At 42.3% G+C, this 27,929-nt stretch overlaps 2 protein-coding genes across 4 annotated transcripts; one reads left to right on the forward strand and one right to left on the reverse strand.

Annotated features, from left to right (window-relative positions):
• si:ch73-261i21.5 (zona pellucida-like domain-containing protein 1) lies at positions 1-6,551 on the forward strand. Of its 2 annotated transcripts, none has more exons than XM_046325883.1 (11): positions 1-285; positions 641-805; positions 1,619-1,845; positions 2,000-2,184; positions 2,586-2,658; positions 2,961-3,058; positions 3,427-3,507; positions 3,766-3,937; positions 4,394-4,499; positions 4,724-4,750; positions 5,763-6,551. In XM_046325883.1, the coding sequence occupies exons 2-11, from the start codon at positions 712-714 to the stop codon at positions 5,930-5,932; spliced, it is 1,233 nt and encodes a 410-aa protein (XP_046181839.1). In that variant the 5' UTR covers positions 1-285; positions 641-711; the 3' UTR covers positions 5,933-6,551. The 2 variants fall into 2 exon arrangements, with proteins under 2 accessions (XP_046181839.1, XP_046181848.1); XM_046325892.1 differs by having other exon boundaries at positions 233-285; positions 709-805.
• On the reverse strand, positions 6,543-27,089 carry LOC124012348 (hypoxia up-regulated protein 1-like). Of its 2 annotated transcripts, none has more exons than XM_046325863.1 (24): positions 26,959-27,089; positions 23,938-24,007; positions 23,401-23,494; positions 22,868-22,946; positions 21,963-22,117; positions 21,577-21,653; positions 21,284-21,465; positions 20,948-21,063; positions 20,546-20,732; positions 20,316-20,450; positions 18,565-18,647; positions 13,215-13,347; positions 12,316-12,503; positions 11,715-11,853; positions 11,441-11,498; positions 11,270-11,346; positions 10,993-11,154; positions 10,441-10,739; positions 10,090-10,177; positions 9,726-9,982; positions 9,137-9,221; positions 8,658-8,913; positions 8,334-8,444; positions 6,543-8,119 (listed from the first exon to the last, which is right to left on the reverse strand). In XM_046325863.1, exons 1-24 carry the CDS (start codon positions 27,031-27,033, stop codon positions 8,070-8,072), a joined length of 3,156 nt encoding a protein of 1,051 aa, XP_046181819.1. In that variant the 5' UTR covers positions 27,034-27,089; the 3' UTR covers positions 6,543-8,069. The 2 variants fall into 2 exon arrangements, with proteins under 2 accessions (XP_046181819.1, XP_046181829.1); XM_046325873.1 differs by having other exon boundaries at positions 26,737-27,064.
• Between the last annotated feature and the right edge of the window lie 840 nt (positions 27,090-27,929).

The raw sequence follows: 27,929 nt of genomic DNA on the forward strand, positions 1-27,929 counted from the left end.
AGCTGGAGAACATAGAGACTTCCACTAAATATAAAAGGTTATTGTGTTCCAGAGATGTGTCAGATGATCCTGAAGACAAAGCAGTCACCAGTGGTGTTTAAGCTTCTCGCATTGCTCTCTTGGCATTCCCTTTTCTTCCCCCAGCCACCTGTTTTTTGTCGGTTGCCCTCTTTCACACCCATTCACTGCAAAGGAGGCCAGTATAAATAGCTGTGATTCATGAAGGGAGAAAGAGAATAAGAAAGAGAGACTGAAAGAGAGGAGAAGGAAGATATATCACACAAGGTAATTTCACATCTTCTCAATTATGATTGTTAACAATGCAACAGGGAGGAATGGGAAGGAAAATTAGGACACCATTGAAAAATACATTAATAGATTAATTGGACTCACCTGGTTAATTTAAGGATGAATAATAACAGAAAACAGGGTGCTTACATGTACGTAGTTATCACATGACTCCATTCACTATAAATGTACCTTTGCTCTTCTTCATTTTGTGAAGAAATCTTTTACATTTATATTTCCCACCGGGATTAATTACATTTGTCAAATTATTTTCACAATGAGAAAAACATGTACAATTTGAATGCAAAACTATATATATGAACATTAAAGTATTTTGCATTTCACCTGTCAGATTGGCCTTGCAAAAGCAGTTCTGAGAGAGATCCTGATATCTGGGTTTCCCCCTCTTTTGGTTTGAAGACAATGTGGCGGGCCCTCATGTATCAGCTTGCTCTGATTCCTCTCGTCCAGGCTCAAAATGACTACTGCAGAACACACCGTACCTTCAGGGAGCCAGGTCAGTGGAGCTGCAGCCCAAATTCCACTTCCTCCCTACCTGTCTCACACCTTTCCTTTCCTGTCCCCCTTCCACATTCTCACCTTACCTTCTTTACCATGTTTGTCATTTGGGGCCACCCAACAGTTTGTGGAGTCTTTGTTTTTTTGAGTGAGGTCCATATGTGGGCAATGGGAAATAGATAAAGGCCAGATGTGATGTCATGCATCTTTGCAGTGTATGAACGGGTTAGATGTGTGTCATGGTCGCAGGTGTCAGGTAAACATGTTTGCGTGGTTTAAAGGCAATAAAAATGTGGTCATGCACACTCATGAGGTACTGGGCAGACAAATGTACTGTATAAATGTTAAATATTGCACTCAAATGCCCCTTTGGAAATGCTTGCCTTTCTTGTAGTAAACAGAGTGCCTATAGCTACTGTAGGAGTTAAGTGGACAGAACAGTAGTGGACAGTCTACTGTGGTAATGTGTGACCTGGTGTCCCCTCAGTCAACACTGACATTAATGTCTGCTGTGGTAATATGTGGCCTGGTGTCCCCACAGCCAACACTGAGATTAACGTCTACTGTGGTAATGTGTGATCTGTTGTCCCCACAGCCAACACTGAGATTAACGTCTACTGTGGTAATGTGTGATCTGTTGTCCCCACAGCCAACACTGACATTAACGTCTACTGTGGTAATGTGTGATCTGTTGTCCCCACAGCCAACACTGACATTAACGTCTACTGTGGTAATGTGTGATCTGTTGTCCCCACAGCCAACACTGACATTAACGTCTACTGTGGTAATGTGTGATCTGTTGTCCCCACAGCCAACACTGACATTAACGTCTACTGTGGCACAAATCGCATGGAGCTCCATATCTTGCTATGTCCCGTTTACTTTGGTGGATACAATGAAACACTGATGTCCCTCAACGCTCAGTACTTCAAGGGAGAGTGCCGGGGGACACCCGATTGGACGGTCGACCCGCCTATTCTGAAATACAACTTCTCCATCACAGAGGAGGCGGTGTCCGCCTGCAACAACAAAATAAAGGTAATTCTAGTTTGTTTGAGTAGTTATATTTCTATGGTATCACACTGACCGTGGAGGAGACATTTGGTGGTTGACACTAGAAGATGTTGCTTCAACTCTGGGTAGATGGATTTGACCCTGAACCTAGTAACATGTGACTCTCTCTCTTACACAGATCACTCAGGAGGTGGGTTCTGGGCTCTTTGCAGATTTCTCCAGCGTTCAGTTTGTCAACATCTCGGGCATGATCAACTCTCTGGACCCCAGTGCGGGAACGATCACCTACCGCCAGGAAATGATTTACAAATTCTCCTGCCGCTATCCACTCCAGTACTTGGTCAACAACACTGAGATGACCGTGTGAGTAACCCAGGCCACCTTTTCTCTTAGGTTCACTTCATCTGAAGTCAATTCAGGGAAGGACTTCCTCAATAGTAAAACCCTCACTGGGAAGTTATCAAATGGAGGCAGATTCATGCCAAAACAAATAAAAATAACAAGATTGCAATAACATTGATATTGGAGTATTGTTTTATGTGAACTGGGACTGAACCGAGTTTAAGTAAAAACAACCTCAAACCTGACCATACCAGTGACGTGGTGTTTGCAAGTAGCTGGTTATGGCGGGTGGACGAATGGTTTTGAGTTTTGTATTATAGGTTAAATCATACGGTGTATGATATGGTGACCTGGATGTTGATACGCTGCAGTTTTTCTCACAGCAATTGATAGTAGCTAACAGGCTACTTTTTTACAAACAGGTCTGGGGTGAGCCTAGCAGTCAAAGACAGCAATGGGAGTTTCATCAGTACCCTGAGTATGATGCTCTACTCGGTAAGAATGTGTTTCTATGATCCATTTTCCATGACAGAGGAGAAGAATGTGAGGTGTAATCACTAATTGTAGATAATATTTCGTGTACACATGGAAAAAACTGTGCTAGCAGTTTCCAAATTGATCTGGGTGCAATAACACACAAAATGTTTGTATTATTTTTTACATTCTGATTTCCTCCAGTATTTCTGGTATGAATGTTCATAATTTAATTAAACTATATTGAGAGGACCAATGTACTTGTGAATGCTTGAATGATCCCAAATGACAGTCTTCACCGACTTGTTCCGATTGGCTCCAAGGACAGGTTCTACACAACCCAGCTCAAGGTCCCTGAGGTAGGCTTGACGTTGAAGACACGCATCTTTGTGGAGGTCAAGGCCACCAATCTCACTGGAAGGTACGGGTATAGTAAATCTGGATTGAAGAAAACATGGAGTTTTAAGCAATAAGGCACAAGAGGCCATGCTATGTGGTGAATACAGTTAAAGGGTGTTGTTCGGGCCAATGCGGAGCGGCTAAGGCATCTCGTTCAATCAGTGGCCGGAACTATCTGTTTCATGAAAGTGAGAAAAAAAATACTGGTAGGTATTTACTGACCGTAGTAGACTATATTGTGATGGAGTATGTCATTTCCCATCAAACCTCATTATCAACATTTTAAAGAAACAACAAATGTCAATGGTCCCATTTAGAATATTGCCAAATATTTCACATGAAAGAAAATACATTTTCGCCAACAATTATTTTCTTCTCCATAATTTCTAGGTTCAACGTGTTGTTGGACCGATGCTATGCCACAACCAGTCCTTACCCCGTCAACAGCACTTATTATGACCTCTTTGTTGGGTAAGTGATACAACCCAGACGAAACTGTGCGAGCTTACTCCTTTGGGACACGTTGTCAGTCACACAAAGCTTTACTTTTAGGGAATAATTAGATAATTAGATATTCAGACATCCTATAGGACAAAACATGTGCATACAGTAGATGGGGAAAAGACTAGAAACTCAGTTGCAGCTACATTCTAGCTATTGATTAATTATCATGTTATCAAGATCACCTAGTTTTTTCCTTGACATAACTTATTGCCTTGCCTCGCTCAGCTGTAACCGGGATGGCCAGACGGTGATGGGGGTGAATGGGCAACAGCAGGAAGCTCGTTTCTCGTTTGAGGCCTTCCGCTTTGTCCAGCACAAGAACAGGACGTTGTCCACTTTCTACCTGCACTGCTCTACCAGACTCTGTGAGAGGTCCGTCTGCACCTCCCTGCAACAGGTCAGTCACTTCTCCTGTGCGGATGTTGTAGCCACATTCCAGCCTATCTGCAAAAGTAGTTGTGATGCACCAATTAACCAACAATTGAATGCCACGTCATTGCAGTCGGGCATTAGATTGCATGATCAAATGTGGTTACTGCCACTTTAAACACCTATCCTGGCATTGTGAGATTTGTGGCACTATGTTCAGGGCCGTGCACAGACCTTTTGGGGGGCAGGTGCTTAAACAAACAAGAGCACACCAAACATTACATTTTTTTCGCAACCACGGTCAGACTCATTGAGCAATTATGACTTTGATTATTTAGTTACATAAAAATCAATGGCCACATCTTCATGGCTAATTAAATGACATATACAGTGGGATAAAAAAGTAAACATAAAGTAAATGATGCTAGCAATGACCTATGACCTTGTGTAAGAAAGCTATTCCAACCACCCCTTTTCTCCTCAGAACTGCACGGACATCAGCTCAAGGAGGAAGCGGGAGGTCCAGGACACGTCTGTGACCGACGCAGCCACAGTCAGCTCCGGCCCCATCCGCACCCAAGTGGACAACGGTGAGCAACAACCACAGACCGTTCATGACCATCATTCACATCAGCATTCATCTGTGCTTCAGCATTCAATGATCCATCAGCAAGAATGACTCAAATATATTGAAGGCACAGTAACACTTTACTGATCACATGTACTTACTGCACGTTCATATACCAGTACTGCCATTTTGGTTGAGGGGGTTTTCATGTTATGAACGCATAATTTCCTTTTATTTCTTATGCAGGTGATACTGTCGGAATTGTATCTGAAGGTATGCATCTACTTTTCATCACAACTATTGATATAGCTACAGTACCAGTCAAAAGTTTGGACGCACCTACCTATTCCAGGGTTTTTCTTTATTTTGACTATTTCCTACATTTTAGAATAATCGTGAAGACATCAAAATTATGCAATAACACATATGGAATCATGTAGCAACCAAAAAACACCCACTCTTTCAAGGGTTTTTCTTTATTTGTACTATTTTCTACATTGAGATTCTTCAAAGTAGCCACCCTTTGCCTTGATGACAACTTTGCACTCTTGACATTCTCTCAAACAGCTTCATGAAATAGTCACCTGGAATGCATTTCAATTAAGAGGTGTGCCTTGTTAATTTGTGGAATTTCTTTCCTTCTTAATGCGTTTGAGCCAATCAGTTGTGTTGTGATAAGGTAGGGGTGGTATACAGAAGATAGGGCTAAGTCCATATTATGGCAAGAACAGCTCAAATAAGCAGAGAAGCGACAGTCCATGCGGAACATTTAAAGTTTCTTCAAGTGCAGTCGCAAAAACCAAGCGCTTTGATGAAACTGGCTCTCATGAGGACCGCCACAGGAAAGGAAGAAATTGCAGCCCAAAAATGCTTCAGAGTTCACGTAAGATACACATCTCAACATCAGCTGTTCAGAAGAGACTGCGTGAATCAGGCCTTCATGGTCAAATAGCTGCAAAGAAACCACTACTAAATGACACCAATAATAAGACTTGCTTAGGCCAAGAAACCTGAGCATTGGACATTAGATCGGCAGAAATTTGTCCTTTGGTCTGATGAGTCCAAATTTGAGATTTTTGGTTCCAACCGCTATGTCTTTGTGAGACGCAGAATAGGGGAAACAGATGATCTCCCCATTGGAGCTTCCCACTGTGAAGCATGGAGGTGGTGTGATGGTGACTCTCAGAGTACTCTATATTTGAATTTCAAAGGATATCATAATACAAAAGTTGTCTAGAAACAATCTTTGTGAAGTATTTTCTCTAAACCCATGTCCTCTTTGCAGTTTCCGAGCAGTTGGGTGGAAAACGCAGATCCTTGCAAGGCGTTGCCATAGCAGCAGGGATTGTTGGTGCGCTCTGTATCGCCATGGTAGCCTTCATTGCGTACTGGATCATTGTGCCAAGGACCATTGGGGCCACAGAGAAGAGAATGCTCTTCACTACAAAAGAGTGACAGTTTAGGGGAAGGTTTTGCCCTGTTACTCTTAAGGTGGTTTCCTCTGTCCTAGTTCTTATGATCACTGACTTAGGTGGGTCAGTGACAGTGCAATAACTTAATGAATATATCTGTAACCTGCACATATAGCACTGCATGTTTAAATAGTTTATTTCCATTTTAAAGACATGTAAAGTCTGCTATTAAGGGCTCTCTTCTTTGTCTGGGGGTAAGGTCAAGTATAAATGGATGCTATTCCATCTATGATCATAATCCAAATTGTCAAATCAAACATGACTACCTATTTTGGTGTATTAGTTTCAAGGGCTTCTTCGATGATGTCCATCAAATCATGTTTAAATGCAAATTGTCTTTCAATTTCCCAGTCTTTACAAATACTGGTGTATAAAACCACTCGATAAAGTTTTTAAAAGTAAAATATAATAAAGGGCCTGTTTTTCCATGATGTTTCATAATCTGTCCTACTGCTCTTGAAGTTCTCTAGCCTCAAGACTACCAGACAATTACACATTCAAACAGGCCGTTCTGGAATTTAAACTCAATGAATTGGAGCGAAACCATTACCTGATTACAGAATGGTCCCTAGCCCAAAGTTACAATGGTACCGTTGAATGTGTATTTGTAGACACTTTATTTTTTTAAAGACATGGATGAGGGAATAAATACACATGCCACTGTTCATCCATCCATCATTACAGTAGAAAAAAAAAGAAATAAGTCTTAAAAAAACATTAATTAAAAGTTTAGAAACAAAAACGTTGGCATCTCCCTTCCCGTTTATTCCCCCCCACAAACCATCCGAAGTGACGCAAAGAGCAGAAATCATCCCACTGGGTACAAACGTCAATTCCACATTGGTTCAACATCACTTAATTTCAATGAAATTAAGTGGAAACGTTGATTTACCCAGTGAAACTCCTCTGCTAGAGGTTCAAGCAGTTTGAAACATGGACAATATCTGCTTATTTTTCAGGCAGTGCAACACAGTCGAGCAGTCCTCAAATTCATACTGGCATCCATACAAACACCAGGGTAGTGTTCAGTAGGGCACATCGTAACAAAACGTTATGCAACAGAATACGATCATGTGCCATTTCACTCCATTGCAACAATGTTTTCCCACTATTGCCCATGACAGCCCCTTGGTGATTGAAGTTTACTGAACTATCTGTATTGAGTACAATTTATAGACTGCACATAAGTATTGCATATCAAAAGATAACTGTCATTCAATGTAACATGTTTTTTCCCCCTCATCCTAAGTCAGTTATGAATTTTCAGAAAGAACAATGCTAATTAGAACATAGAGAGGGTTCTGAAAAACAAAATATGGATTTTACACATGAACACAGTGGATGGTTGTCAATGTCAATCATATTTTGATGATAATTTCCATGGTGTATAGAATACACACCACGATTGTTTTGCATTTTCTCAGCGACAATACAAGGCATTATGCGAGGAATTCAATATTCAAAAGACAACTGAAACACCATTCCATTTGCCAAGAGGTGTATACATTAGCTAGTTCAATCCCAATGAGATCTTTCTCAAACAGACAGAAAACACATTAAAAGTGAATGAAAGCAAGATTTTCCTGAAGAAAACACAGATCTGAGGATAACCGTGCTTGAGAGGAGAAGTCAACCTTTTTTGATTACAGAATATGACAAAAGCTGAATTTTGCAGGGGAGGAAACATTGAGTCCTGTTATTAATGGTCCTTCCAAAACAAAACATTTTGTATCAGGTGTTTGTTCTGTTCTATGCAGGGAAATTATAGTGGTCAAAATAAGGTTGTTTGCATGCAGGAAAGTATGCCTAAACCTTAAGGGTAGAATAGAAACTTGAGGTCTTGGGTTCAGTTCATTCACTGGTTATTCCAGACTTCGTAAGTGCTCCTTGCTCACCATGTCAGTGAGAGGAGAGATGTATAAAGATCAACAAGGGGCATAAAGATCAACAGAAATTGAGAAGGGGGGGGGGATTAAGGTGTCTGAGCTGATCCAGTGTCTTTCTGGTTTTCAACATATGGGTGGAAAAACAACCCCCCCCCTAAAAAAAAAGAAAATGGAGGAAACTGGAACAATTAAACATAGTCAATAAATACAATTAAATCTTCTCAGTTCCAGCTGTTATAACTCATCCCCTACATGCTTTTCTGACTTGTCTTTCTCTGTTGATTCTGAAAATGGAGAGGAATACAATATTATACTCTAGTATATAACAGTACAACATATTATATTGAAAAGGTTTTATACTATCATAGTTGTGCCACCTTGAATGGAATGCCAAATTCTATTCCTTTCCATTAGATTCCCACTTGTGTAGCGATAAATTGTAAGACACCTGGGTGCCAATTTGCACATGCAAAAGGATAGTTGCTTCGGCAGACGTACCTGTACTTGCAGTTTCATCTTTAGGCTGCGATTGGCTGGACGAATCTGTGTTCTGTCCAGTGGGCTCTTTGGTGGGCGGTTCCTCTCCTGGCTGCACCACTGTAGTGGCTTCTGTCAAATGAAAACAAATCCCACCGATGAAAAGATGGGTCTGATCGGTGATTACATTTTTGTCGAAAAGGGATCTTTGACAAGTTATTGCACACGTGATTACATGATTTCCAGTTTCAAAGCATTTTGCTAAGGTGTGGCCTGTTGAACATGACCCTCCCTATATATAAAGCCATAACAGAAATGGGTTGGGTTTTCCCCACTCTCTCTGACCTTTGTCTTTAGTCTCCTCCTTGGGAGGTATGACTTTCTCCTCTGTTTTGCTGCTGTTGGCCTTGCTGCTGCTCTCTGAGGCGGTGCTGTTGGCCTTGGCCTTGGCCCTGGGCTTGGCAAACTTGGCCTTGTTCAGCAGGTAGTGGACCTCGCGGTCCAGCAGAGACAGCTTGGACTCTATGTCTTTGGACAGCAGCACGGGCCGCTCTGTGGGAGAACGCTTCTCCTGCTCGGCCACTGTGTCGTTCTTCCACGTCTGTAGAAGAGGGGGAGGTGTTGGGGGGTAAACATGAACAAATAATAATAAAACGTTTTTTTCTTTGTTCCACATTGATGACAAACGAGGGACAATAACCATGTGAACCACGTCATCTCATATTTGAGTAATTTTGAATTCTTGAGGTATTGGTCCATCAAAACAAAATCTTGGCAAAGGTATCAATGAGTAAAACAAATAGAAGTTTATGAATCACACATACAATGGTCTCGTTGATGATTCTGTCTAACGTCTTCAGCTCCACGTCGGTGAAGATTTGGTCGTCCTCTGGTGTTAGTTTGACGCTCCTTGAGGAAAAAAACATGTCAAATGGATGCATTGTAAATGTCACCTCTGAAGCTAAGCAGAGTTGGTTCTGGTCGCTCCCTGGATGGGAAACTCGATGCTGCTGGAAATGGCGTAAGAGGGCCAGTGGGGGGGTTCTAAGGAGATCCCAATGCCCCAGGGCCGTGAAAGGGACGGGTGCCATCTTTAGGATGGGATGTTAAAACGGTGTCCCGATTCTTTGGGGTCACTAAAGATCCAATGGCACTTATCGTAAGAGTAGGGGTGTTAACCCTAGTGTACTGGGTAAATTCCCAATCTGGCCCGCATACCATCATGGCCACATAATCTACAACTTCCAATTGGCTCATTCATCCCCTCCCCTTGTAACTCTTCCCCCCCAGGTCATTTCTGTAAAAGAGAATGTGTTCCCAGTCAACTTAACTGGTAAAATCCGTTTAGCATTTTCCCTACTAATGGTTAAGGTTAGGATTGGGGAAGCTGATCCTAGAGCTATCGGGACCCACCTGAGGAAGAAGCTGGAGTGGTTGAGCATGCTCTCCAGGGCGGCCAGGTGGTCGGGCCACTTCCTGCGCTCCTCCACACGGAAGAACATGGCCTTGCACAGTTTCCTGAGCTCCTGCAGCTTTTCCCACAGCTCCTTGGTGACTGCAGAGTAGCCATCCTCATCCATCCAGGCTGACGCCTCGCTCAGCTTGGTCATGATGGTCTCCTTCTCTTCCTCTGACACCACCGCCTGGTACTCTTCCTGGTACATCTTGTCCTTAGGAGGAAGGAGAGGAAAGGGGGGGGGGGGAATTAGACAGCTGCAAGAAGTGGGTTATATACACACCTATGGGGGGGGGCATACTGGTGTTGTGCTGTTCAAACCTGGGTCTCAAAAATGAATGCCTCAAGGCTGTTCAAGGTCTTCTCCCTCTCCTGCTTCTCCAGGTCTCTATCAGTCAGGTCTTGGAGCCTGTCAGGTCAAGAGGAAATCAAAAACATTATTGCAGTCAATTTGGAGGTTGCTGGGGCTCGAACCTGGATCTATCAGTCTGTCAAACAACTTAACCATTACACCAAGAGATCCAAAACCTCTGGCGAAGTTGCTGAGTTTTGAACCAAGTCAGGATGCTACATGAATATCATTATAGATTGAAAAAAAATCTACGTTCAACTTCCCCACCCTGCACATTTGAAGCCTCCAAAAATGTCAGAAGGAAAGATAACACAACATACTTCTTGTTTGAGGAGGCGATAGCTTCCAAGCTAGGGTTAAGAATGTCGTTCACTTGGAGCTCCACTGAGACATCTTCAGAGAACTTAGTTCTCTTCTGAGGCTTGGCTTTCTTCGCCGCCGCGTCCTTCCCCGCCGCCTTCTCCTCCGCCGCCTCCTTCTCCTCCTCCTTCGCCTCCTTCTCCTCCTCCTCCGCCGCCTCCTTCTCCTCCGCCGCCGCCTCCTTCTCCTCCGCCGCCGCCTCCTTCTCCTCCGCCGCCGCCTCCTCCGCCGCCTCCTCCACTCCATTTTTTCCTCCCTCCTTTTCAGAGAAGGATGATTCATTTACATAATGGTAATGACACTTAGTTATTTCATGTCCAATTAAAACAGAGAACGAGGTAAAACTCATTCATGTGAGGTGTATGCTTTACTGACAACATCCTGTAACTAAATACTTCATACAAAACGTTAAGTTTCAAAATGTTCATTAAACACGAAAGCACTGAATACACCCCAGGGCTGAACGTCCCGTCCCGGTGTTCATGTGGTCTCCAACTGAGCCGAGTGCTTACCTGAGGGTCAGCCTTGCTGTCCAATGCCTCTCCCTTAGTCTTCTCTTGGGTTGGGACCACCTCCTCCTGTTTCTCCCCAGGCTCCTGCTTCTCTTCCTGGGGAGCAGCCTCCTCCTTCTTGCTCTGCTCCTTCCCAGACTCTGAAGGAACCTCCTCGTCATCCTGGGAACAGAAACAATAGGGGAGAGGCAGGGAATGTTACACAGCAATGAACTAGTGTGAAGGAGAGGAACTCTGGAGCATGTTACATTAGGATGGGGACTGAGGAAAGGATTACCTGAACTGGTTCCGTCACATTTGCATTGGGCTCTGAGGATCCCCCTCCAAATAGGCTGGAAATGGTATTTCCTAGTTCTGACAAATCAAAAGAGCCAGAATTCAGACATGGAAGAGACTATGACTGACTAATGGGGGGAAATCAGATGTCAATTGATTACATAAAACCCACTTGTCAGAGTTGATTCCTCATCCTTCTCCTCTACAATGGTCTCAAAGACAGACTCCACCTAAAAAAATTAAAAAATAACTATTAAAGCAATAGATCACCAAAATAAAATTATTTACATGTATTTTGCAACCATCTTTAAAAAAGTTAAGTCTGATAAATTCTTTATCTGAGATTTTATTGTACTTCCAGAGAGGAGCTCCATACCCATCAGAGGGGTGCACTGACCATAGAGATCACATCATTCACATTCTATAAGTAATTCTATGGTACTGACCCGGTCCAGGAGGAGCATGCCACTCTCATCCATGTTGAAGTGGGCCTTGATGCCCTTGGACTCAGCATCCATGTGCTTCTGAAAGCTGCTGCTCACCCCAGACAGCTGCACTGTGGTCAGGTTGAGAGAGCCAAACACACTGGTGGAGGAAAGGAAGAGAAAAAGAAGTGAGGTGGACATTTCAAATCAGATGCAACATAAGGTTGTGTTATGGCTGTTTATTTGATTTGTTACAATTTGATTTGTGCTTTCTGTCTGACCCTCCATCACAGAAGGCACTGAGGGAGGCTTAAACAATAGATTTTTGGACCGATTCATGCTACATTTGGATTGGTTTGTGCTCCTGTGGACCAATGCACTCGTATCTTAATATTTAAACCCGATTCTGATACGCGTCGGTGAATCGTTACATCTCTGTTTTGCCGTGTTGTTTCACACAGAGTGGGCTAAGTCTATGTGCCAGTTTCCTGGACACAGATTAAACCAAGTCCTGGGAAAATAAAAACATACTCAATGGAGAACCTATTTAATTAACCTGTGTCCAGGAAAACAGCCCTAAGTTCCTACCAATTAAAACCATCTTTATTGGAGAGGTGCTCACCTGAGGTCATTTTGGCCCAAGAAGCTGAGGTCTCCATAGTTTATGTCAAAGGCAAAGTCATCAGTGTAGCGGTTGAAGGTGATGACCTTGCGCTGGGGGTAGGGGGCCATCCTCTGGAACAGGATACGTTTGTTGTGTTTCAGGCTCCTGGAGCCATCCTCATCCTCCGTCTCCCTGGTGAACTCCACCTGGAGAATGAGAGCGATGAATGAAAAGATGAGCACCGTATGATAGAGTTGTGGTGCTAAGCTTTTCCATTCATTTTGGGTGGAGGTGTATAGCTGATGGTGTGGGATGTGGACCCATCTTAACCATTTTTTAATATATTTTTTAACCCCTTTTACACCCCAATTTTGCAATATCCAAGTGGTAGTTACTGTCTTGTCCCATCGCTGCAACTCCAGTATGCACTCGGGATAGGCGAAGGTCGAGAACCGTGCGTCTTCCGAAACACGACCCCGCCAAGCCGCACTGCTTCTTGACACAATGCATGCTTAACCTGAAAGCCAGCAACACCAATGGGTTGGAGGAAACGGCGTACAGCTGGCGACCAAAGTCTGAATGCGCCCGGCCGCCACAAGGAGGAGTCGCCGCTAGAGCGCGATGGGACAAGGACATCCCAACTGGCCAAACCCTCCCCTATCTCGGACGGGGCCAAATTGTGTGTTGCTTCATGGTTCTCCCGGTCACATACAACACAGCCTGGTATCAAACCAGGATCTGTAGTGACACAGCTAGCACAGTGATGCAGTGCCTTAGACCGCTGTGCCACTCGGGAGGCTTGACAATAGACAACTTTTGGGGTTTCGTCTCTTCTAAAAGGAATGGATGGATGGATGGTAATGGAATTATTTTTTTAAAAGGGATGGGGTTCAATGTTAAAGAATGAGCTTTGTTACCTGGATGGGGAAAACAGCTGCCTCCCTGACCAGGAAGGGTTTAACTTTAAAGGCCTTGCTGAGGGCAGCGGCCTGGTACACAGCACCCATAGCTGCAGCCTCGTCTGCATTGATGTTCTTTCCCAGCTCCTCTCTACACACACACACACACACACACACACACACACACACACACACACACACAGTGGTCAATGTCTTGCAGATATCATGTTTATTCAAAGTGATAGTTCACTCCAAAAACAAGGTTGGCCAGAGACATTGTCATACCTCAAAAGCTATTTCCGGACTATAAGCCGCTACTTTATTCCCACACTTTGAACCTCGCGGTTTATACAATGACGCGGCTAATTCATGGATTTTTTCCACTTTCACAAGATTCATGCCGCCAAAAATCGAGCGCGCTCAAACTCCCCATCATTGTGATTACGGTAGTAATTGTGTCACCCTCATCATGGCAAAGACATGGAGAAATGCATATGATGCAGCTTTCAAGTTGAAGGCGATAAATCTGGCTGTTGGAAAAGGAAAGAGAGCTGCTGCACGGGAGCTTGGCCTTAATGAGTCGATGAGAAAACGTTGGAAAATGTAGTGTATTTCAGAAGAAAATAGAATACTCCGAGTTGTCCTTGTGGCCATGCCAAATGGCTGTGAGCTACATTAGTTAATTTAGCAGACAAGATTTGCTTATAATGCCGTGGCATTATTTTATAGTATGAAGAATACAATTGAACAAAGCTGAATAAAATTTGATTTGAGGGAGTGCTCATGTGGCTATTCTGTGTTGAGCGGTTATCAAAGAAATAGGTACTCCTACATGCTTAATTTAAAGTAACTTTAGTTGTTTTACAAACATTGGGCTGTATGTTTACATTTTTAATACATTGTGAGGCTGCATGATGACATTCTAATGATGATTACGGCCGATCGGAAGCCCTCTCACTCACATGGCTCTGTCACGTGATCAGGTTTTTCCCTCACAGGCTACAAATTAAAAGACACCTCGGGCACGCAACTGCGCGTGTCCTTATCCAATTCCGAGGTGCATATTGAAGATATTGGAAGAAATTGTCCACATTTATTTTGTCAGCTAACAAGAATAGGCCTAACGAACAGCAAAAGCACTAGCCTATGTCAATCTAGTCGTGGCCAAAAGTTGAGAGAGTGACAAATATTAACTTCGAAAGTTTGCCGTTTCAGTGTCTTTAGATATTTTTGTCTGATGTTGTTACTATGGAATACTGAAGTATAATTATAAGCATTTCATAAGGGTCAAAGGCTTTTGACAATTACATGAAGTTGATGCAAAGAAGTCAATATTTGCAGTGTTGACACCTCTTTTTCAGGACCTCTGCAATCCGCCATGGCATGCTGTCAATTAACTTCTGGGCCACATCCTGACTTATGTCAGCCCAATCTTGCATAATCAATGCTTGGAGTTTGTCAGAATTTGTGGGTTTTTGTTTTTACACCCACCTCTTGAGGATTGACCACAAGTTCTCAATGGGGTTAAGGTCTGGGGAGTTTCCTGGCCATGGACCCAAACTATTGATGTGTTGTTCCGAGGCACTTAGTTATCACTTTTGCCTTATGGCAAGGTGCTCCATCATGCTGAAAAAGGCATTGTTCATCACCAAACTGTTCCTGTATGGTTGGGAGAAGTTGCTCTCCGAGGATGTGTTGGTACCATGCTTTATTCATGGCTCTGTTCTTAGGCAAAATTGTGAGTGAGCACACTCCCTTGGCTGAGAAGCAACCCCACACATGAAAGGTCTCAGGATGCTTTACTGTTGGCATGACACAGGACTGATGGTAGAGCTCACCTTGTCTTCTCTGGACAAGCTTTTTTCCGGATCCCCCCAAACAATCGGACAGGGGATTCATTGGAGGAAATGACTTTACCCCAGTCCTCAGCAGTCCAATCCCTGTACCTTTTGCAGAATATCAGTCTGTCCCTGACGTTTTTCCTGGAGAGAAGTGGCTTCTTTGCTGCCCTTCTTGACAATTGGCCATCCTCAAAGTCTTTGCCTCACTGTGCGTGCAGATGCACTCACACCTGCCTGAGCAAGCTCTACTGGTGGTGCCCCGATCCCGCAGCTGAATCAACTTTAGGAGACGGTCCTGGCACTTGCTGGACTTTGGGCACCCTGAAGCCTTCTTCACAACAATTGAAACGCTCTCCTTGAAGTGCTTGATGATCTGATAAATGTTTGATTTAGGTGCAATCTTACTGGCAGCAATATCCTTGCCTGTGAAGCCCTTTTTGTGCAAAGCAATGACGGCACCTGTTTCCTTGCAAGTAACCATGGTTGGCAGAGGAAGAACAATGATTCCAAGCTCCACCCTCCTTTTGAGTTCAAATAACAGAGTGGAAGCGTCAATCAGCATAACAGAGTGATCTCCAGCCTTGTCCTCGTCAACTCATACCTGTGTTAACGAGAGAATCACTGACATGTCAGCTGGTCCTTTTGTGTCAGGGCTGAAATGCAGTAGAAATGTTTTTTGGGGATTCAGTTCATTTGCATGGCAAAGAGGGACTTTGCAATTCATCTGATCACTCTTCATAGCATTCTGGGGTATATGCAAATTGCCATCATACAAACTGAGGCAGCAGACTTTGTGAAAATTGATATTTGTGTCATTCAAAACTTTTGGCCATGACTATACTATCCTCCATAGTACAAAGGTCAACCTATTCTATTCTGCGTGAGAAATAAATATTCCAAACATAGTCTTGGACAGTTGTGGGGTGTGATAAGAGTAATACAACCACTAGCATCTAAAAAACGTTTTTATGCAATGTGGCTGACGCAACGGATCAGAACATTGAGCTTAAAATGTGGATAAACTATTAGGCCATTTCTTCACATAATAAGCGCAGCAATGCACACATGGTAGTAGGCTATAAGCAGGAATGTTCCATTACTGGAACACACCATTATCAAAAGTGACCGCAAATGCAATTATGCAAGTAATGCTTTTATTGTAAAGGTGCATTTTTATGGTGAAAATGATCTTCCCCAAACTTGAAACTTATGCGATGCTTATATATGCCAGTTACGCTCTACACCCCTTGCAAAGCAGATTGTGCTTAATTTTAAAAAGTTATTTGGCCACTTTAGTTGTGATACAAACCGTATTAAAACATATAGCCTTATGGGCTAGGCTCCATGAGGTGTATTGCCTTTGTAATTGTCTCCTCTATCCCTAATTCCATGCAAATGGTCATTTGTCTCTCCTGATCTATAGTGATGCTTCCTTGACCCAGAGTAAATTACATATGGATGGTCAGATATGGTTTTTGACACGCTCACTACAGTTGTCCTCCTTTCAGGCTTACAAGCTGCGAGTGACCCACCTGTACCCGCTCAAGCAGCACAGCATTTTGGTCTCGGTTGGGCAGGACGAGCAAGGAGTTAACCCCCTTGTAAGAACATTTGTAGGATGTATTTAATACAGACTATCAAAAATAGAGTGTGTTAGTTTTCTTGGTTATTTGGGAACTGTTATTAAAACCATTATTAAAAAGTCAGGTCACATTAAGGGAGGAACAGTTTATTTCCCGCGCCACTTAATTTCCTGCCTAGCAACAGAGATGTAGTGTTGAGAGGAGATTCTACCACAAATTGGGGTACATACAGTTGAAGTGTACATACACCTTAGCCAAATACAACTAAACTCAGTTTTCCACAATTCCTGAAATTTAATCCTAGTAAAAAGTCAGTTAGGATCACCACTTTATTTTAAGAATGTGAAATGTCAGATTAATAGTAGAGAGAAGCTTTTATTTCTTCCATCACATTCCCAGTCGGTCAGAAGTTTACATACACTCGATCAGTATTTGGTAGCTTTGCCTTTAAATTGTTTAACTTGGGCCAAACATTTTGGGTAGCCTTCCACAAGCTTCCCACAAAAAGCTGGGTGAATTTTGGCCCATTCCTCCTGACAGAGCTGGTGTAACTGAGTCTGGATTGTAGGCCTCCTTACTCGTACATGCCTTTTCAGTTCTGCCCACAAATTTTCTATGGAATTGAGGTCAGGGCTTTGTGATGGCCACTCCAATACCTTGACTTTGTTATCCTTAAGACATTTTGCCACAACTTTGGAAGTATGCTTGGGGTTATTGTCCATTTGGAAGACCCATTTGCGACCAAGCTTTAACTTCCTGAGTGATGTCTTCTGTTGCTTCAATACATCCACATAATTTCCCCTTTCACATGATGCCATCTATTTTGTGAAGTCCACCAGTCGCTCCTGCAGCAAAGCACCCCCACAACGATGCCATGATTCACCGTGCTTCACGGTTGGAATGGTGTTCTTCGGCTTGCAAGCCTCCCCCCTTTTCCTTCAAACATAACGATGGTCATTATGGCCAAACAGTTCTATTTTTGTTTCATCAGACCAGAGGACATTTCTCCAAAAAGTACGATCTTTGTCCCCATGTGCAGTTGCAAACCGTATTCTGGCTTTTTTATGGCGTTTTGGAGCAGTGGTTTCTCGTTTTAGTGTGGATATAGATACTTTTGTACCGGTTTCCTCCAGCATCTTTACAAGGTCCTTTTGCTGTTGTTCTGGGATTGATTTGCACTTTTTGCACCAAAGTACGTTCATATCGAGGAGACAGAACGAGTCTCCTTCCTGAGCGGGATGACGGCTGAGTGGTCCCATGGTGTTTATACTTGTGTACTATTGTTTGTATTTATGAACATGGTACCTTCAGGCATTTGGAAGTAGCTCCCAAGGATGAACCAGACTTGGAGGTCTACAATTTATTTTCTGAAGTCTTGACTGATTTTTAAATTATTTTCCCATGATGTCCTAAACGACTTGCCAAAACTATAGTTTGTTTACAAGAAATTTGTGGAGTGGTTGAAAAACTAGTTTTAATGACTAACCTAAGTGCATGTAAACTTCCGACTTCAACTGTATACCATCACTATTGTAACCCATCAGACTTTTCATCTACTAAATAATATATCACATTTGTTTTGATTTAGAATGGACCATTATGCACCTGCATCGAAATAGGGGCAGCGGGGGAAGAAAAAAAAACATGTCATATATGTACATACAGTTGAAGTAGGAAGTTTATATACACTTAGGTTAGTCATTAAAACTAGTTTTTCAATCACTCCACAAATTTCTTGTTAACAAACTATAGTTTTGGAAAGTTGGTTAGGACATCTACTTTGTGCATGAGTACCAGGTAGTTAGCAAGTTTGGTAGGCTACTAATAACCAGCAGCAGCATCAGAGCTTGGAGAAGCCTAATTACCATGACTAAACAGTCATGTGGAATTTAACTGCCCGTGTGGTGGTAATACGGTCACCGCAACAGCACGAGACATACTTACTTCCCAACGGATTTGAGCAGCACCTCCTGCACCTTAGGCACTCGGGTGGAGCCGCCCACCAGGATCACCTGCTCAATCTCGTCCTGTTAGAAGACAATGTTGGAAGATATACAAACAGTATTTGCAAATAACAAACATTAACATAACACGTGTTTGTTCAATCTATAAATCCCTGAAGGCTTGTCATGCTGAAACATGTCAGAGTTTAACATATTGTTCCATTGAACATTCCACCACATTAAATAGGAATTTCATATCAAACCGATATCAAAGTGCAACTTTTTAGTCACACAGACATCAACTAATCTACTTCAGTTTTTGATTCTAAGGGCTCCAGACTAACATTTCTCCCTGGCGGCACTTTTTTAGTTTGTGGCACCAGCCCATAATTGAGGAACAAAACAAAAAAATTCAGCAGTTTCACACAATAAAATACACTTGAGTCATCTTATAAAGTCAATATAAAATTCATTCACAATGCCTTAAGTGTACTAGACTACTGAGATATACAAATAAGTTGTTATAGCTAACATGTCCAAGCAGGCAAGCATGATTGTAAATACTTTAATATCCAACCTAATCCAGCCCCCCACACCTCTGAATCAGAGGGGTTGGGTTAAATGCAGAAGATACATTTCAGTTGTACAACTGACTAGGTATCCCCCTTTCCTGTGATTGTCATGAATTTTAGGTAGACTTGACTATTTTACTCTCAAAATAGGGTGCCAGAATTTCTCAGTTCAATAGAGATTAATTGTCCTTCCTTTTTATGTGCATCAATATTATAATTAGGCCTCATTCAACAAAACAAAAAAACACAGCTAGATCTCTAACTAAATATAACACCTACTGCTAGTGGAAGAACCAGGACACGGAGTCAATCACCATTCATATAACAGTAAATGTAATGTCCTATTGTTAAAAGGACTAGTGCACTCGCTCTGGATAAGAGCTGATGTGCAATTTCGCAGGCTCCATATTTCAAAGCCATATGAGATATCGTGATTGTAAAACCGTGTGCTTTGAGCTCAAAAGTGATTGTTAAGGAATAAATTATTCTACAGAAAGCAGAGACCCTCCTCTCTTTAATATTGACAACAAGTTGCTTCCAAAGTTGTGTTTCATGGAGGGGCACACGAGGGGGAAGAGAAAGTTTGAGATGCTTGCACCTTACAGCAGCCGGCCTCAGCGAAACAGGCAGGCACAGCGGCAGCACAGCCACCTCTATTACAGAAATCATGAGGATAAAGCCCTTTACTGTTGAACAAATTCATGGTTTTATCTGCCCCCAAAAATAAGATGTTTTGATTGAGGTGACCATGTGCAGATCACACCAGTGTAACCAATAATTATTTAACTGGCACAGCCAAGTCAAAGGGTTACAGTCTAGAGCCCTGGACCCTGGTATGCAATTGTGATTAGATAATGCATTCTCTTAAAATCCTAAGGAGCGTAGCCATTCCACAGACCCAGGGGATTGGGAAACGACAATGATCTTTTTGATACTGCCAATTTTCCTGTGGTTTTTTGTGGGTCAAATTATGCTTTTGTCTACGTCATTGTTTATGCATAAAAGACAGTTTCCCCCAAGAGGTAGATATAGTGATTGATCAATAAGATCAAATGTTCATTAGGGCACACGATGGGAATTTAAAAATAAATACAATTTTTGCAACAGGAGTCCCTTCCTGTTTCAGTCCATTTTTTCCCATTTAGTTAATAATGAATAAACACAAACTATGGTGACTCACCAGGGACATCTCTGCAGAGCTAAGGGCCTCCTGTACGGGTCCAGGCACTCTCTCAAACAGGTCAGCACACAGGGCCTCAAACTCCACACGGGTCACCTTGGCCTTGAAGTCCATTTCATCTAGAAGCCCCTCCACCTGAACATCATACAGCAAGAGTGAGAACATTTAGTTTAGATTACAGTATAGCGCTATGGTGACAATGAAACTGACAGAGCAGCATGTCCCTTCACCTGTGCCATGAATTCGGCATTGGCGCTCAGCACCGTCTTGAGTCTCTGGGCCTCCTTGAGGAGCTTAGCCATGGCGCGGTGGTTCTCCCTCACGTCCTTCTTGGTCTTCTTCTGCTCGTTGAACAGCTTGGCTAGGTGGTCCCGCAGCCGCAAATCCATCTCAAAGCCCCCCAGAGAGCGGTCAAACCTGGCCAGAGATGGAGAACATCTGCTCGGTTAGGACCATTTGGGAAATGTGCTTGTCATAGCTCCACCATAATTTAAAACACAACAACTATTACTTCATATTGATCAGAGTAGAGGTTAAGGTGTGTGCTTTCCCCAACATCCTGCGTGTGTGTGTGTGTGTGTGTGTGTGTGTGTGTGTGTGTGTGTGTGTGTGTACAGGCCCTTTCATCTCACCCTACTCCTCGGATCTGGAGCTGTGGCTGGGTGCCAGAATCTTTGGTCTTGACCGTCTGGTATGTGACGATGGTTGCCGTCGTGCTGCCTGAACCCATGTCATAGAACATCATGTTCTGTAGAGGGAGACAACAGGCAGGACTATAAGACTAGGGTTACACAAAGCAACTTTAATGCAATTACAGGTTACAGGTTGAAAGAGACATCTTAAGCAACTTTGCTTACACATGAAGCAACTTATGAAGCTCAAAAAGTTACCAGTTGGTTCTGAATATAACAACCTAGTTCAATATAATAAAAAAAAATCCAAATGTAAAAGCAGCCTAGATAGTGCACCTGAGCTGTGCTGTTGATGTCTTTCCTCCTGAAGACACCATAGTTGAGCGCCACCGCCGTGTTGTCGTTAATGAGCTGAAGAACCTTAACACCTGCCATCTGTGCGGCCTGCAGGACCGCCCTACGCTCTGCCTGATTGAAAAAGGCTGGGACGGTGATCACTGCATCTTTGATGGGCTGCTCTGTAAGCGAGAGTAAAATACATTGTCAGGCGGGGTTTCAAAATAATTATACAACACATAAAATGTTGAATGAGAAAACCTTTTCCCCATACTACTAGTGAACATACAAACCTGCAAAGTCCTGAGCCAGTCCACGTGAATAGTTCAAAACCATGCCCAGGAGCTCCTCTGGAGAGTACTGCATTACTCTGTAGGAAAACAGAGAGCAGGCATTAGAACTAAGCAATCTATTCCACAACTACAGCATAAGACATACTGGATCAATAACATTGTCACAGGCTGTGTAATGTGTTATTTAGGCAGTATGCAAAGGAACGTCATACACTAATAACTGATAAGTGTTCGGGTAAGCATTTTGCCCCTCATCACCAATGGCTCATAGACTTGAGTATTATTTGTACTCTTCAAAAGTACTTCAACAATGAATCACTTGGCTCAATCTGCTGCTAAAACGAAAGAAAAAGAAAACCAATGATAGGAAATCAGATAAGACTTACTCAGAGTTTCTAAAGACAACTGTGCCCCGACTCGCATCTTCCACCAGTTGGTGCTCGGAGAAACGTTTCTGGTAGAACGCCACCTGTGGGTTGTCGTGCTTCTTGCCTAGGAGGCTCTGAAGATACCTATAGACAAATTTGGGGTTCTTCACAGACTGCGGATGAAAGAGAAATCCAAATCAAAGTCAGTGTAGATATGAATTAATTAACTATTGATCCCCAGAGGGAAATACAGAGTACTAACTATGATATACATTTTAAAATGTGTGACCTGATAGGTTCCTATGACAAAGGGCCAGTGGTGAAATGTACTTAATAAAACATACTTTAAAGTATTACTTAAGTTGTTTTTTGGGTTATATGTACTTTATTATTAGATTTTTACTACTATATTTTTGCCAACTTTTACTTTACTACATTCTTTAAAAAATAAATGTACTTTTTATTCCAAACCCTTAACCCATAAGTACTTGTTACATTTTGAATGCTTAGCAGGACAAGAAAATGGTCCGATTCACACACTTATCAAGAGAAGATCTCTCGTCATCCCTACTGCCTCTGATCAGGTGGCCTCACTACACACACACTACCTTTGTAAATTATGTCTGAGTGTTGGAGTAGCCCTGGCTATCCAGAAATAAAAACAAACAAAAAAATACCCCCAAAATGGTGCAGTCTGGTTTGCTTAATATAAGGAATTTGAAATTATTTCTACTTTTACTTAAGTATATTTTTGCAATTACATTAACTTTGATACTTAAGTATATTTAAAACCAAATACTTTTACTCAAGAAGTATTTTACTGGTTGACTCACTTTTATTGGAGTCATTTTCTATTAAGGCATCTTTACTTTTACTCAAGTATGACAATTGGGTACTTTTTCCACCACGGCAAAGTGCCTTACCACTCCTAATGCACCGTCTCCAAAAAGTCGCTCATTTTCTTTCAAACACACGGCTATTGGAGTTTTCCTCCTGGACTCCCTGTGCCACACAAAGGAAAAGAGAGTCCATTGAAACATGAAGCTTTGAGAATGCATTTTATCATTAACTGACACTTCATTCCCTCTCCCAACTGTTCAGTTACCCAATTTAGTTTTCCACACTTTTAATATAATAATGACTTACAGTCATGTGTGCATACATTCTACGTATGGGTGGTCCCGGGGATCGAACCCACTACCCTGGCGTTACAAGCGCCATGCTCTACCAACTGAGCTACAGAGGCATGCATGTGTTAAGATGGCACAGACCCACTTAGTTATTTCCAAGTTAGCTATTGTTCCTTACAATGTATGTTATGTTATTAAACATCAGCAACAATGATGTTAATAGGTGTGAATACATAAAAAAACATGAAATGGAGTAGGGATTTCCATCTAAAAGCACAAAGTCAATAATCCATGGTGATATGGTTAGAAATAAACGCAATACTCACTTGTTTAAAGCAATCTCCATTGGCACGCCAGGTTTTACTATCGCTACTTTCATCCACTCACTGCCTAGGTCAACTGACATGACTGCTACAGAGGCTGTATGGACAAAATAATGGGTATGGTTATTGTATTACCTGTACTTTTGTAATAACAAAGTGATTACACATTTTAGGTGAGACAATACTAAAGAGGATTAGCTTCAATAGTTTCTCACTGGCTACAGTGGTGTGGTGGCAATGTGCGCAAATAATGTCAAAACATTCAACAAGTCCTTCGCGTCAGTTGAAATTAAATCATTGTTCACCCGTGCATCAGTAAATTAACTTGTGTAAATAGGTACAAATATGAACTGCGCATCATATTGTGAAGTGACACAGTAGAGTAGATTAACTAAAATCTCTGCATGTGTCCATTTTATTCTCGCACTCAAAATGGAGGCATTCAGATGTGTTGAAATTTGCATTTGGTGTTAGGCAAATATGCCAGTGCTTGATGCAGGCAGGTGTCTTGGATGGAATAAGCATGTGCAGCGTTAGTACCCATTTGTGAAGGCAGCAGAGCCAGAACAAGGCAGAAGAGAGCCCATAACATCTTCCTCCTCATGGTGACCTGTACACACAAAGCAGAACAAAGACATTGATTTTCAAACACTAATAGCAGCCTCCCTGGTGACATGGTAACTGTGCTGAATAAATAATTGGTTCACTATTGTGAGACCTCATAAGGAGCAAAATTCTTGGTGACTCAGGAATCTATCAAAGATACATTCTCTTCTATATGTACAAAGCCCTTTGCTACAAATGTCCTTGGTTTTAAAAGTCAACTTTGGGAATCAAATGTCTTTTTTTACTACAACCTTCCAGTCTGTGCAGTCACACATGCTCAAGAAGTTAGATTTTTTTATTGAATGCATATAAGCAAATAGGAAACAAGTGTGCTGTTTCAGGAAGGAAATAGTGAGGACAGCTGCATGCTCTAGAAGCAGCAAAGCAAATGCAGTGCTTTGTGAAAGTATTCAGAGCCCTTTACTTTTTCCACATTGTTACATTACAGCCTTATTCTAAAATATATTAAATACATTTCCCCCCTTATTCTACACAACACCCTATAATTAAAAAACAATACCTTATTTACATAACTATTCAAACCCTTTGCTATGAGACTTGAAATTGAGCTCAGCTGCATCCTTTTTCCATTGATCATCCTTGAGATGTTTAACAACTTGATGATTGGAGTCCACCTGTGGTAAATTCAAATGATTGGACATTATTTGGAAAGGCACACACCTGTCTAAATAAGGTCTCACAGTTGACAGGGCATGCCACAGCAAAAACAAAGCCATGATGAGGTCGAAGGAATTGTCCGTAGAGCTCTGAGACAGGATTGTGTCGAGGAACAGATCTGGAAGGGTACCAAAAACTTTAACATTGAAAGTCCACAAACAGTGGCCTCCATCATTCTTAAATGGAATAAGTTTGGAATCACCAAGACTCTTCCGAGAGCTGGCTGCCCAGCCAAACTGAGCAATCGGGGGAGAAGGGCCTTGTTCAGGGATGTGACCAAGAACTCAATGGTCACTGACAGCACTCTAGAGTTCCTCTGCGGTGATGGGAGAACCTTCCAGAAGGAAGGACAACACCAATCAGGGCTTTCTGGTAGAGTGGCCAGACAGAAGCCACTCAGTAAAAGGCACATTAGGCAAACTCCGAATGGGCTGTCAAAGGCACCTAAAGGACTCTCCGAACATGAGAAATAAGATTCTCTGGTTCGGATAAAACCAAGATTGAACTCTTTGGCCTGAATGCCAAGCGTCACGTCTGGAGGAAAACTGGCACCATCCCTACGGTGAAGCGTGGTGGTAGCAGCATCATGCTGTGTCAATGTTTATCAGCGGCAAGGACTGGGGGACTAGTCAGGATCAAGGGAAAGATGAACAAAGCAAAGTACAGAGATCATTGATAACCTGCTCCAGAGCTCAGGACCTCAGAGAGGGGCAAAGATACAACTTCCAACGACCCTAAGCGCACAGCCAAGACAAGGCAGGAGTGACTTCGGGACAAGTCTCAAAGTCCTTGAGTGGCCTAGCCAGAGCCCATACTTGAACCCGATAGAACATCTCTGGGGATACCTGAAAATAGCTGTGCAGCGACGCTCCCCAACAGGACTCGAGGCTGTAGTCGCTACCAAAAGTGCTTTGACAAAGTACATAGTAAAGGGTGTGAATACTTATGTAAAATGTGATATCAGTTTAATACATTTGCCAACATTTCTAAATCAGTTTTTGCCATGTCATTATAGGGTATTGTGTGTAGATTGAGAGGGGAAACAATATTCAATTTTAGAATAAGGCTGTAAAGTAAAATGTGGGGGGAAAAAAAGGGATCTGAATGCACAATCGATTGCATCTCAAGATCCCTCCGGTCCGAGTGTCCATTCCTTCACCTGCACTGTTGAACAGGAGGAGAGGTAAAAGCAAATGCCTGGTGGGCATACACCATATTGCTTTCCCCTATAATAGCCTCTTTCAACACCAGTGCAGATGTAGGAATAACAGTTTAGAATATTACAATTATCTGCCATTACTCTTCAGCACCTCATATGGTTCTTTAGACATCACAGTTCCAAACTCTAGGTGCCAGCTTGTCCAGGTGCAGTCAAGGTACAGTAGCATGCCCTTTGATCTTAACGAGCAATCTAATTGGCCTGATCCCACCGACGAATTTATTTGACACGTGGCATGAATTGTACAGTGCCTTTAAAGTATTCTACTTAGCAAATCAGAGTAGATTAGTTCTGTGACTGTCAATTGAAGTGCTGATGGAGTCAGGAAGCATGGTGACATATTGAAGTAATACTTTTCCTAGCTGCGGACAAGGGCACTTCACGGAATGAAGGATATAGCCTAGCAAAGGTCTCAAGTGGCAAATAGCCATTAGCTTGTTGATTGCCTATATAGCATGCAGTTATTCAAATACATGAGCGTAGAAACTTCTAGTCCCATCAGAGTACTGACGTACTACTATGGACGCCCAGAACAGGTGATGCCTTGAGCATTAAAAAAAACAAAGCAGTCTTTGGTTCTGGAAACGGGTTCAACGAGCTAACTTAGGTTAGGTAAAAAAAAAAGCCATATAGTTAACTAGAATACTATACACCTTAAATAAAAATCTCAACCAGCCTAGTAAATTTATTTGAAATGAGGCTGTTAGGAAATAACCGCTAGTTACTGCTTCAATTAACCTATGAACAACAGTATTTGCAGGTAGATAAAGAATGGAAAAACAATGACTTAGCTAGCTAGGCACATTTATGAGAGGAGTGACAGAGCAGACCCTTACCTTCTCGAGCCGGCAGCAGTTGAGTTTTTTTAAAGCAGGCTGATTTACACAAAAATATCAAAATGAGAGCACGACTTGCAACAAGCTAAAACTTCCAATCTCGTATTATTTGCGTTGTATGTTTCTTACTGTTGGCTATATGTATTGACTGAAAATCTCTTCGTAGCCACACTAATAACGGTTTATTGATTTTCCCTTGCTATATCACCGGCTTGTTCTCACCATAGGGCCCAGAACGCGGCGTGATCTCATTGGATCCACTCGAGTCGTTGTTCCGCTAGGAGAGCGCTGACACATAGAGCCTGCCTTCTACGTTCCAAGTACTGCAGAGTGATAGGTCCACGTGCAGTGATGGCTGGCGAGAAGAAATCTTTGTCGATGTGTGATTGGTCCACGTTCAATTGATGGGGGGGAAATTATATAACGACATTGTCTTAAGGTGACCTACTTTATCGGCGACTACTAGTAGTTGTAGTCAAAACACTGTTGTAGTCCATTTAATTGATTCCCGATTGATTGATTTATTGATCTGACTATCCATGACTTATTGGTACATATGTTTAATTTTAATGAGTTCTTATCTTTATTTTATGCAAGTAAAAAAAACGATTTAATGGGTGGTATGTGAAAACTAACATGACGAACACCGAACAACTTTATTTTCTGACCTTCACACTTACAGCCTGCCGCCTACATTGATATTCATATTATATCGTGTGTTGATTGAATTTTCATTTTATTTGTATAATTTACATTTATCGCTCTCATTCCTCTCTCTCACGTGACTTGTGGGTATCACATGATTTAGTCACTGTGAGGATACAGTGCGAAGAGAATAGCTGCATTCTTACAGTGGTGACGATTTTTCATTTTTGATAAAGAGACAGTGAAGGATGTTGGAGATAATGGGAAAAACGTAGTTCTCCCCATCGACATATCGGCTTGTGACTCGGGCCGGAGCCACATCATTCTTGGAGATATTCTTTCAGTGTTTTCCCATGATGTGAACAGCCTAGCTAGCTATTGCTCGCTAACTTGATGCACAGACACCCCTCCCTGCAAGCAGTCTGTCTAAGCAAGTGAGCTAATAATGCTTCCTAGCTAGTTCCAAGTAAGGAAATTATGAATAATGATTTAGCGAGTTAATTAGCAACATTTGAGTTGGCTAGTATGCTAGCTGACGTTAGCAAACA

The sequence above is a fragment of the Oncorhynchus gorbuscha genome, linkage group LG02, assembly GCF_021184085.1.
Source record: "Oncorhynchus gorbuscha isolate QuinsamMale2020 ecotype Even-year linkage group LG02, OgorEven_v1.0, whole genome shotgun sequence".
Lineage (NCBI taxonomy): Eukaryota > Metazoa > Chordata > Actinopteri > Salmoniformes > Salmonidae > Oncorhynchus > Oncorhynchus gorbuscha.

Coding starts and splice junctions, on each gene's coding strand:
- si:ch73-261i21.5 (XM_046325883.1), top strand. CDS start 712: ATGTGGCGGGCCCTCATGTATCAGCTTGCTCTGATTCCTCTCGTCCAG. Junction 2,185..2,585: donor AACAACACTGAGATGACCGT/GTGAGTAACCCA, acceptor TTTTACAAACAG/GTCTGGGGTGAGCCTAGCAG. Junction 3,938..4,393: donor TCTGCACCTCCCTGCAACAG/GTCAGTCACTTC, acceptor TTTTCTCCTCAG/AACTGCACGGACATCAGCTC.
- LOC124012348 (XM_046325863.1), bottom strand. CDS start 27,033: ATGTGTCAGCGCTCTCCTAGCGGAACAACGACTCGAGTGGATCCAATG. Junction 21,654..21,962: donor GTTGTCTTTAGAAACTCTGA/GTAAGTCTTATC, acceptor GTTTTCCTACAG/AGTAATGCAGTACTCTCCAG. Junction 8,445..8,657: donor GGAGGAGACTAAAGACAAAG/GTCAGAGAGAGT, acceptor TTCATTTGACAG/AAGCCACTACAGTGGTGCAG.